Consider the following 12,811-nt stretch of genomic DNA (forward strand, 5'->3'; position numbering starts at 1 on the left):
TGTTTGTCTGCAGCTGAGCATCTCCTCTAGTGTCATGATGAGAAAAGGGGATTAGTGCTCTGTGTGTGTGCGTGCGAGTCCCTTACCTTCACAGGATTGCCCGTCAGCCATCAGAGAGAACCCTGGGAAACAGGAGCAGTGAGGCCTTCCGGCCACCGAGGAGCACTGTTGCATACAGTGGCTATTTCCTGCTCAGAGGGGCACAACATCACACCAAAACACACTCTAATCAGGGTGACATAAGTCAGTGGGCAGGTCCCTGGCCTTGCATGTGTGTGTTAGATAACCTCTGTGTGATTTACTGTATCCCTGTTCACTCATTTCCTGTTTCCACTTTGACCCCTGACCTGTTTGTATTGTATTTCCTCCTGCGGCCGCTGGGACCGGACCCCACCCTGGAGTTATGGAGGCAAACACACACCCTGAGGAGACCCACACTAGATATCATATGCTGGACTACACAGGGATGGCTGGAGACTTCTCAATACACACAGGAGCTTCATGGCCTTTGATGCAATCGGAATACTTTTATGTGACATTTAAACCACAGGAGGTTGGTGGAACCTTAATTGGGAATGGCTCATGGTAATAGCTGGAACGGAACTAATGGAATGGTATTACAATGGTATCGAGGAACAAACTGTCATGTGAAGGAATGTGACATGAATCACACTAGAAGGGTGTATAACTGAAAACCTGGGCATTGGGGTCTCTTAAGGGACCGGATGGGTGTCTAATTATTTACATTTCTGTTTCCTACCTAATAGGCTGTTCCCTAATGGGACTACTTTCACACACTGATTCCAGACCTGCGTTTGGTTTCTCCTATCAAGACTAATAACTGATTTTAAGATATGAAAACACAGTAGACATTGGCCTACAGTGAGGTTGTACTCACCCTCACAGGGGTTGACAGGGGTTGTAGTGGTGGGGGGTGCAGTGGAGGTAGACCCAACCTCTGGCCTGTCATCCTCTCTCAGTCTGTTCTCTTCATCCACCGTCTCTGTGAAAACAGGAATAAACTCATCACGGAAAAGACTAATTCAACAGCATAACCAACAAACCGCCAAGTCATCCAATCTTTGTGGATAAGGAGAAATCTGTGAAATGCCTTCAATTCGTCCACAGATATGAGGCTAGACAGCCACGGAGCACAGATAAAAGTTCCCTCAGCGAGAGAGAGAGAGAGTTGGGGTACAATAGGAAAAGGCATGGCCTGCAGACAAACCTGTGTTTTTATTAGTGGGACTCAACCTGCAGACTCACTGTAATTTTCTGTAAAGTAGGTCTCACACATCAGATTCCTGTTAAGACAGGCTTGTAATGGTGAAAGCCCCATTAAAGGTCTAATACACTTACAGTAGGTTGGAAATACCTGGAAATACTTTCTTTACTCATCTAAATGTATGTAGGCTAACTGTTGTAATAACTGTGACAAGAGGCTTTATCGAAACAGTATGAGACGTTAATAATATACAGGTACAACATCTATCTATTCCAGTAAAAAAAGCTTCATCTCCAAGATCAGTCTCTACAATCTAAACGTGTTCAGTTGATGGTGAGCATTAAGCCTACCAGCCATTAGGTGAGCACCTCTACGAGATCAGGAAGTGATTCTGAATGTTCCTATATCGATAACAATGACCATTCAATCAGACCGTAGACAGGAACTCTTTCCAGTTAGAGCAGGAAAATCATATACTGTCAAAGTGTGGATAAATATAGACAGATAGATAGAGACTAGCAGGTATCTGAAAACACGGAATGCCGTCAATCATACTGTTTGCTTTGGCACAATGTACTACCTGGCACAAAGGTACTACACTCCGGAATCAGTCCTCTTTCAGTGGTTTTATGGACTTAGATTTACATAACTGTTCTATACTTTAGGGTTGCCAATCTGTTTCCACTTTATCCAACTTGCCATCCTCTTGCCAATTAAGGCAACTGTGTGCCATTATTCAATGGCGAAACAGCCAGACACCCAGGCTATTTGTGAAGTGATCTTGCACATACAGTATTGTGGAGTACTGTAAGGTGCATGGTCTGACATACTCTAATAACCTACGAGAAGTTTTCCTTTACCTGGTACACAGCTGGTCGCGTCCTGCTGCAGCACATAGCCAGGGTAGCAGGCACACCTGAAGGACCCGGAGGTGTTGATACACCTGTGGTGGCACAGTGTGCTCTGGTTCACCTGACACTCATCTACATCCTCCATCTCTGGAGGGCCCTCCACCGTGTTCTCCCTCTCTTGCTCCTCCTCTTCCCCGATGGAGAAGGCCTCTTTAGGGAACGGGGTGTCTGACACTACAGGACAAGGAGAGAGGACTGTCACTAATAGCCTTACCTCTGTGTTGTACAGTATAATAGAGTCAAGTAGAGCAGATGAACCAAGGAAGTTGGATACAAGAGAATACAGAACAGGAACTCTATCCCTTATAAAAGAGTGTACAGTATAGTAATAACCTGCCCTCACTCAGGCAGGGTAGTGTGGTGCACAAAGTGGGAAGAGTTCACTACAAAGCCTCTCTTTAGTAAGGAGAGGTAAAGATTCTCTCGTTTATGCCTTTCTCTGGCAGTACACTGGTGTGCTACACTACCCCTTGACAGTGCAGTGGTGTGTGTGTAGTGTGTGCGTGCGTGTCTGCACGACTCTACCTCTTTTTGGCACTGCAGTGGGGTCCAGTGCGGGCCTTTCTTTGAGGTTGTCCCAGCCATCTCCCTCTCCTCCCTTTCCCTCTTCCCCTGCCTCCCCCTTCTCTCCCTCACAGCAGGTGAGGAAGACGTGGCTGCAGGGGTAACCCAGGTACTGGTGAGCCTCACAGCGGTAGCTCTCGCTACGGAACCTCAGCCCCAGAGAGCAGCAGCTACAACACTCCTATAGGGTGGACAGATTCAACATCGACAGATTTAACATCTACATGTACCATATCCATTGTGCCTTATTGGAAGAAGGCTGCACGGTCAAACAATATACTGTACGCTATGTTTAAGGGGTTTCATATAAAACGCGGAGCTCAAAGTTCCCCTTTCACATCTATCCCCACCTCTCTCAATTATTTCAACCCTCTATCTTCCGTCTCAGCAGGATATCGTTCAGGCTACAAGGGGGAGAGTGAAACATAAAACTGAAATAGTGACCATTGAGATATAGTGTGGCTGTGCAGAAGTGTTATACGACTTGGACCGTCTCCTAAAGTTGATTCAGCACCACCAGTACAGAGCTTGCTCAGGAATGGCAGCAGGTAGGTGTGAGTGCATCTGCATGCACAGTGAGGTGAATACTTTTGGAGGAAGGCCTGGTGTCAAGAAGGGTAGCAAAGAAGCCACTTCTCTCCAGGAATAACATCAGTGACAGACTCATATTCTGCCAAAGGTCTGGACTGCTGAGGACTGGGGTAAAGTCATTTTCTATGATTAATCCCCTTTCCGATTGTTTGGGGCATCCGGAAAAAAGCTTTTCCGCAGAAGACAAGGTGAGGCGCTACCATCAGTCCTGTGTCATGCCAACGGTAAAGCATCCTGAGACCATTCATGTGTGGGGTTGCTTCTCAGCCAAGGGAGTGGGCTCACTCACAATTTTACCTAAGAACACAGCCATGAATAAAGAATGGTACCAACACATCCTCTCCCAACCATCCAGGAACAGTTTGGTGACAAACAATGCCTTTTCCAGCATGATGGAGCACCTTGCCATAAGGCAAAAGTGATAACTAAGTGGCTTGGGGAACAAAACATCGATATTTTGGGTCCATGGCCAAGAAACTCCCCAGACCTTAATTCCATTGAGAACTTGTGGTCAATCCTCATGAGGCGGGTGGACAAACAAAAACCCACAAATTCTGACAAACTCCAAGCATTGATTATGCAAGAATGGGCTGCCATCAGTCAGGATGTGGCCCAGAAGTTAATTGACAGCATGCCAGGGCGGATTGCAGAGGTCTTGAAAAAGAACGGTCAACACTGCAAATATTGACTCTTTGCATCAACTTCATGTAATTCTCAATAAAAGCCCTTGACACTTATGAAATGCTTGTAATTATGCTTCAGTATTCCATAGTAACATCTGACAAAAATATCTAAAGACACTGAAGCAGCACACTTTGTGGAAATTCAAATTTGTGTCATTCTCAACCTTTGGCCACTACTGTATATATAATGGCTCCCCACTGTTCCGGGCGCTTTAGGTACTTCCTGGAACACCGGTATGATGGCAGATAAATGGTTCTGTATGGGCTAATACACTTCAAGTCCACACTACATAACAATGCCTGGACTCTCACTGATGGCCATAACAGACCTTGAGCTACATAGCTACATTTTCCCAGAAATATTAAATATGGTTACTGTTTTCAAAATACCAGCGAGTCCAAGTTATTGATCTAGAGAGGATGCTGAAAATGGCATGAGACATCTCCTGCAGTACTGCAACCGCATTCATGACTGTAAACCATAAAGTTGTGGGAACCTTGACCACAAACATGGTCCTCCCTCTGTTATTTGTCTTAATTGAATAAGAGGTAATTGAATCACAGAGCGATTCTAAACGGTCCTCCTGATTGGTGTGGTCTTCAATGGCAATAACTAGGGCCAGTCGAAATCTGCAGGGAGGTTTTCTTTAAACTACTTTTAAAGTTGTCTCTGTACTGTACATTTTAATCGATGAAACTGTGGCTATTAATGTCTTGTAGAGATAGTTGGTTTGATTTAAATTCATTCCAGGTAAGCTATGTTTGACCTTAAATCATTCTGGGGACTGACCCTGCAAATTCGGTCAGCTCTCTTAACAGTTCAGGAAACAGGGTCAGATAAGAATATATGGACATTTAACAAATTATTTAATCCAAATCCAAGCACATATATTCAGTGTTAAAACAGAAGTAGGAGTTGGTTGTGGCAAGAACAACAGAACTTTACTCACTATATGTAATGTGGCCTATGTGGGAATCAAACCCACAACTCTGGTGTACACCAACCAACCAACAGAACCATGGGAAGAATCTACCTTGTAGGAGTCAGCTCCACACTGGTCATTGTTGTCCACCTCACACACAGTTCCTTTTCTGGCTGCATTCATACCAGAGAAGCAGTGACTCTCCTTCAGAGAGCCCAGACAGCACTGTCTCTGAGCCGTCCTGGCAGAGAAAGAAAGAAACACAGGAGGGATGTTAGAATGTGAGGCAGTGTTTTGACTGTGCCTATGCCTAACTGGTCTTAGACTAGTAGTAGGTTGGCTATCTTTGCCTAGCTCTAGCCAAAACCAGCATCGTCTGGAATTGTTATAGAACCAAATTGGAAGTCTATTAAGGCAAACATTAACAGTATTATGCTGTGCAATATAATATAATTTTCAAAAGATTATGAGAGGGCCTGTAAAATGTTTGGTTTTGTTATTGTCACTTGTAATCCAATTGTAGATAGAAAGTCATATCATTCCCTTCATATACAAAACATCAAAGACAACTTTCATTGAATCATGCCATAAAATAATGACATGGGGCCCAGAAAGCGAAATCACATACTGTAAGAATACATTTCTAAGATGATCATGTTTTAAGTAGGCTAAAAAAGTACACAAATGAGAATGAACTAAACTAATGCATAGTGGCCTTGCCATCCACGACAAGTTGGCTGAAGCAGAAGCAGACAGGCCATCCCTCATTGGCATGGTGAAAGCAGTAAAGCTGACATTTCTAAGACATTCTGTAGCTAAGTAGGACCCTGAGCATGACCAGGAAAAACTCCGGTTTTGAGTTGAGGAATTAAGGATTTACTACACAAAAATCGGGCATCCTAGTACTTGTGTCCAGTGTGTCTCCATGGGCTTACCGACAGATGGAGTGTCTGTCCTCTCTGGGGAGCTCCATGTTTCTGCAGTGGCCGTTGGCTGAGGCCCACTTCTCCCCAGTCTCACAACAGATCTCCACCAACTCCTTGGAAGAAACTACAGAAACAGACAGACAGACATGGTTGTAGTCAGTGTTTCAGAGGGAACACATGAAACGAAAAAATATATATATAAAAGTAATAGAAGATAATGAAGAGATCGCCATTGGACAGCGCAATCTCAGACTGTATCATTCACGCTATAGATCTCACTCAGTCCTTCATGGAAGGCAGCTTTTAATGTGTACGATTGTAGTCTATGCAATATCAAAATAGATCCTATAAAGTTTATTGAGAGTGAGTCTGCATCCCAGCTTGACTTTTACTGTTCCACAATGTATTTTAAAAGTTGTTGACCTTGTCTGAATGTGTTTTTGGTGAATAGATTGAATACACATTCAACAGAATGAGGAACAAATTGTTATTCTTTTCCACCTGTGTGTTTCCCTGGCAGGGAGCACTGTGAAACCTTAGACACTATAAAGTACATTTCAGAGGCAATACATCCTACATTTTAGCTTGAAGGCTAATCAGTGCTCAGGCAACACGTTATCACCCACATACATCACTAGGAACAGACAGAGGAAAAAACATAGCATCTCATTTAGAGTTAAAATATGCTTGGCCTCCTCAGTGGTCATGACTATGATGACTCCAGATCATCGATTCCAACTTTCATTGGTGCCTCCTGTGCTGTATTGTAGTTCATTTGGACAGACTGAACCTAACCCTCCAGGATAAAGATATGTTTCTGAGTGTAGCCATGCCTGCTGAAAAGGTAGGCCCGTAGCCTACAATACTGTATCTCTCTGGTTGGTATAATTAGGTGAATCTATGATGTGCCTCTTTCAGGACATTTCTCCCACACAAACTCATTGTTTGCTACAAATTGTGTTGCTAACGTAACATGTTTTCTAACCAAGGTGTCCCACTGGGCACACTGTCATTTCAACGTGGGTAATCTTTGAGACATTGATCAATGCGATTTCAACCTTTATTCACCCACTCAAAAAGACAGCCTGAAGTTTGTTGAATTCCCAATGTGGCATCAATATGCTTTCAATCATCTGAAAGCACAACCAAATTTCAATGGAGTAACAATGTCTGATTGTTGGCTTAGTTGTCATCTAAATGTGTTTTCAGTGCACATTAAACCATTTAAAAGCACAACAAAGAGCGAATGGGAATACAATGTTAGATATTTTGAATTTATATAAGAACTGGTTCTGCCCCTGAACAAAGCAGTTAACCCACTGTTCCTAGGCCGTCATTGTAAATAAGAATTTGTTCTTAACCGACTTGCCTAGTTAAATAAAGGTTAAATTAAAAAAACGTCATGTGCTTCATCCAATATCATAACCAAGTGACCTTGTTTGCAGTCGAGATTACATTACAAGTACATAGTGCAAGTGATCAATGTTGTTTGAGCTTCTGCACAGATATTTATATTGTGCAGAACCCACAGACCGGCGACCTTTGCATGCTATCTTGAACATACACACTTTCCATCATTACATAATACTACTTTTACAGTAAGCTCAAAATGTGGCCGTGGATCTGTTACTAATTTTAATGTTGAATAAAAACTGTTACGGTACATTCGTTTGTAAGATAGCCTTACCTTTAGGCTATTACCTGTATTGCAAAAAGTCCTATCGAATTGGCAATGCAACCAGATATTCAAACTTAAAGGAGATGTATCCAATGCTTGGATCGTTTCTTCATCCTATTCTTTAACTTTTGTTTTAGTTGGAGCCGTGAATCCAACATATCGTTTGTTAACTTGTCGACAAGTTCATAGGTTATTTTATTGACTGCATTGCAAAAGGGATATTGAATTGTGTTTAGTTGTCAACGCAACCAAATATCAACATTTGAAGGAGATGTATCTTCTCCTTGGATTGTTCCATCAGTGCCACTGATTTATTCTGACTTTAATTCCAGTTTGTCTACAAATGAATAACTGATATGTTGGATTCACATCTCCATCTCAACCAAAAATCGAAGTTAAAGAGTAGACCTAAATCAACTCAAACTTTATTTAAAGTGAATTTAATGTTTGATTGATTCCTATTCTTTAACTTGTACTTTTGGTTGAGATAGAGATCTCAATTTTATACTTTGTATTTCTTTCACCGTACAACCCCTGTCCTAATTGAAGTAAACTAATGGACAACATCACTTAGGCTTCTACTTCCATCTTATACATACTATATACATTTTATGGACACAGTATATTCTACAATAGTTATCTTTTGTTTGTTTTAAGTCCCATCCTGCAGCTATCCTCATCTGTCTCTGAAGACCATCCATTTTGATTTCTATTTGCCATATTTTTTTTAAACTGTGCTGTGATGTTTCACAGAAGTTCTGATCCTTTCTATTCTCATAGTTTCTACATATTGTATATTACAGATACACATTTTTGCTAAGAGTATTATTGATCGATTGACTATGACTTTATAAAATCACCCAGCAGTGCTATTTGCAGAGTTAGCTCCAGGTAAATGTTGCAATTCTTCAGACATTCCTGAACCTGTGACCAAAAACAAAGTACCTAACGGACAGTACCAAAACAAATGATCTAATGATTCTGTCTTTTCGCAGCAAAATCTTCAGAGCTGGGATATTCCACATATATTTAACGTTATTTTAGTTGAAAGAATTATGCATCGTATTTTAATGAAATGTTTATAAACCATGTGCCATGGAATCGGTACATCGAAAAAATATCTTCCTAAATATTTTTGCAATACTTTTTTATTTATCACAATTTTCTTTAACCAATGTTGGTCTTTAATGCAGGGCCGACAGACAAGTTCCTTACTTTCACTTTTGAGTAGAGCAGACATTTCCATATATTTTTGTTAGTTGCATGTGTGACATAACTCCATCAGTCCTATGTATGATATAATTCACAAATATTAAACAATTGCTTTTTATTAAAAATATATAGTTTTTTATCAATTAGTATATTCAAGTTTAACCATAATATTTGTTCTGTCTTTTCTGGCGGATTAAACTGAAATTGCAACCAACTTTCTATGGCTTGTTTTAAAAATAGCGATATTTTGGAGATCATTTCATTTTCTGAGCCACACAAATTACGTTGAAACAACGTTCATACAACCAGTTTGTGCCCAGTGGGCTGTGTCTTCAGGCCCCATATTGCTATAACATATCATATGCTTAGCTGATATGTAAAATACCTATCCAGATCTGGCTTGCGTCAACAATATAGTCAAGCAGGAACACACTCATTAGGGAGTATACATTATTTTTAATAAGGGTTACACAAAGAAAATCGACCTCTCTGAAATGAAAAGGGATGGCCCTCCTTTCAGCTAAATATATATTTACCTAAACCCTCCCTGAACGCTTGAAAAACAAAATACCCAAAATATACCCAAAATAATAATTAAAACAAAGTGGATATCAGAGTTTTAAAAACTGTTATTCGTCCTGTAAGCATTAAATGGCAACACGGGAACTTTGATTGTGCACAGGGCTGCGAGCCAGAAGGTTGTCGGTTCGCAGACCACCGTTGACAAGAGTAGGGATGGAAAGATCTCCTTTAAAGTAAAATCATTGCATGAATCTCACATCGTATTTGCATGTCTGAGAAAATGTTACATATTAGCAGAATATTTTTTAATACCACACAAATGACCGACATTACAGGCCAAATCAGTGTCTTGTTTGCAACGAAACTGTCCCTGTTTGCAAATAATTACATCTTGATGCCATTAGACATCTGAGCATTGTACTTTCAAAAGTTAGGCCTACCTTTCCACCCCAGACAGAGTAGGCCTACCGACGCAGAAAGATTTAAGCTTGAACTACTTTCTACTCTTCTTCCGTGGTTTAACCTAAAGCGAGAAAGTCACAAGTGCTTCCCTAAAATCTGTCTGGGTGTAAACATCTTCTATTGTACAGAAAGGGAACAGCTTAATAAGTTGATAGTGACAGAATCAGATTACTTCTCAAGAAAAGACAATGTTTTGTCTCCCAGGCTATAGAAGGTTGTATAGCTCAGCCTCTGAATGTCAAAGAAACTAAACAATGATATTCCCATATACATCGGAGTCACGTCTTTCCCGTGGACCAGATCACTTTATATAATCAGATCCGTTTTATTTTCTTCAAAATCTTAAAATAATGAAGACGATGTACAGTGGGGCAAAAAAAAAGTATTTAGTCAGCCACCAAGTTCTCCCACTTAAAAAGATGAGAGATGCCTGTCATTTTCATCATAGGTACACTTCAACTATGACAGACAAAATGAGAAGAAAAAAATCCAGAAAATCAATTTGTAGGATTTTTAATGAATTTATTTGCAAATAAGTATTTGGTCAATAACAAAAGTTTCTCAATACTTTGTTATATACCCTTTGTTGGCAATGACAGAGGTAAAACGTTTTCTGTAAGTCTTCACAAGGTTTTCACACACTGTTGCTGGTATTTTGGCCCATTCCTCCATGCAGAACTCCTCTAGAGCAGTGATGTTTTGGGGCTGTTGCTGGGCAACACGGACTTTCAACTCCCTCCAAAGATTTTCTATGGGGTTGAGATCTGGAGACTAGCTAGGCCACTCCAGGACCTTGAAATGCTTCTTACGAAGCCACTCCTTCGTTGCCCGGGCGGTGTGTTTGGGATCATTGTCATGCTGAAAGACTGTTTCATCTTCAATACCCTTGCTGATGGAAGGAGGTTTTCACTCAAAATCTCACGATACATGGCCCCATTCATTCTTTCCTTTACATGGATCAGTCGTCCTGGTCCCTTTGCAGAAAAACAGCCCCAAAGCATGATGTTTCCACCCCCATGCTTCACAGTAGGTATGGTGTTCTTTGGATGCAACTTAGCATTCTTTGTCCTCCAAACAAGACGAGTTGAGTTTTTACAAAAAAGTTATATTTTGGTTTCATCTGACCATATGACATTCTCCCAATCTTCTTCTGGATCATCCAAATGCTTTCTAGCCAACTTCACTTCACTTCACTGCAGGATTTGTGTCCCTGGCGGCGTAGTGTGTTACTGATGGTAGGCTTTGTTACTTTGGTCCCAGCTCTCTGCAGGTCATTCACTAGGTCCACCCGTGTGGTTCTAGGATTTTTGCTCACCGTTCTTGTGATCATTTTGACCCCACGGGTGAGATCTTGCATGGAGCCCCAGATCGAGGGAGATTATCAGTGGTCTTGTATGTCTTCCATTTCCTAATAATTGCTCCCACAGTTGATTTTTTCTAACCAAGCTGCTTACCTATTGCAGATTCAGTCTTCCCAGCCTGGTGCAGGTCTACAATTTTGTTTCTGGTGTCCTTTGACAGCTCTTTGGTCTTGGCCATAGTGGAGTTTGGAGTGTGACTGTTTGAGGTTGTGGACAGGTGTCTTTTATACTGATAACAAGTTCAAACAGGTGCCATTAATACAGGTAACGAGTGGAAGACAGAGGAGCATCTTAAAGAAGAAGTTACAGGTCTGTGAGAGCCAGAAATCTTGCTTGTTTGTAAGTGACCAAATACTTATTTTCCACCATAATTTGCAAATAAATTAATTTAAAATCCTACAATGTGATTTTCTGGATTTTATTTTTCAAATTTTGTCTGTCATAGTTGAAGTGTACCTATGATGAAAATTACAGGCCTCATCTTTTTAAGTGGGAGAACTTGCACAATTGGTGGCTGACTAAATACTTTTTTGCCCCACTGTAAATGAATTATGCCTACTCGAATTTGCCTACTTTCAACACCATGAGCTGTCATTTCTGATTCTGCAGTGCCTGCTGTACCTGTTTCAGCAACTCAAGCGTATATTACTTGAATCTGGCTTATTGTGAGGTCAATGACTCCGATAAATACATTATGGGCAAGAAACATATAATGTATGTATATATTTTTTTTGGGGGGGGGGGTGTCCAATTGGTAGTTGCAGTCTTGTCCCATCGCTGCAACTCCCATACTGACTCGGGAGAGGCGAAGGTCGAGAGCCATGCGTCTCCCGAAACACGACCCCGCCAAGCCGCACTGCTTCGTGACACACTGCTCAATGTGTCGGAGGAAACACCATTACAGCTGGCGACCGAAGTCAGCGCGCATGCGCCCGGCCATCACAAGGAGTCGTCACTAGAGCGCGATGGGGCAAGGACAAGGACACCCCAACCGGCCAAACCCAACCCCATGTGCTTCGCCTCATGGGTTTCCCGGTTGCGGCTGGCTGAAACACAGTCCTGGATAGAACCCGGATCTGTATTGTAACAGTCGTCGTAATCAAAACTGAAAACTAAACAAAATAACAACGAGGAATAACGAGAACAAAACAGTTCTGTCTGGTACAGATACGAAACAGAAAACAACTACCCACAAATCGTAGTGGGAACACAGTATGGTTCTCAATCAGAGACAACGATTGACCTCTGATTGGGAACCATACCAGGCCAAAAGCAGAAATACAAAACATAGAACAAAATCATAGAATGCCCACCCCAACTCACGCCCTGACCAAACTAAAATAGAGACATAAAAAAGGAACTAAGGTCAGGATGTGACAGTACCACTTGGGAGGAAACAGATTGTTTTTAATCAAATAAACTATATTAGTAGTAAGCTATCAAAGTTAACCGCCGGTCATCCTTCTTCGTGCTCTCCTTGTCAAACTGAACAGAACATAGGCTAGTCGGCGCGCAATATGTTTTTTGACTACGCCTAATCCCCCCCAAAAAATCTTGACTAGGCCTAATAAAAATAAAAAAAATCTGAAGAAGCCTTTGACTCTCCCGAACTACCACCGCAGGTCTACACAGCACAGCCATTGGTTAGGCAGCACACAAAACTTTTTGATCAGCAAGAGAAGAGCAGGCTGAAATGAGGGTTGGGATATCCATTGCAGTGTGTAATGGAGCCTAGTTATATTTACACCATCCC

At 41.5% G+C, this 12,811-nt stretch overlaps 1 protein-coding gene across 1 annotated transcript in view; it reads right to left on the reverse strand.

Annotated features, from left to right (window-relative positions):
* The window catches only part of LOC115131874 (fibulin-2-like), a 46,523-nt gene that overhangs the window by 10,384 nt on the left and 23,328 nt on the right, over positions 1–12,811 (reverse strand). The window contains 6 exon segments of the mRNA XM_029663936.2: positions 87–188; positions 899–1,003; positions 2,086–2,310; positions 2,662–2,881; positions 5,009–5,138; positions 5,833–5,947. Of these exon segments, the coding sequence (XP_029519796.2) occupies positions 87–188; positions 899–1,003; positions 2,086–2,310; positions 2,662–2,881; positions 5,009–5,138; positions 5,833–5,947 (897 nt within the window).

Source organism: Oncorhynchus nerka, linkage group LG7 (genome assembly GCF_034236695.1).
Source record: "Oncorhynchus nerka isolate Pitt River linkage group LG7, Oner_Uvic_2.0, whole genome shotgun sequence".
Classification (NCBI taxonomy): Eukaryota; Metazoa; Chordata; class Actinopteri; order Salmoniformes; family Salmonidae; genus Oncorhynchus; species Oncorhynchus nerka.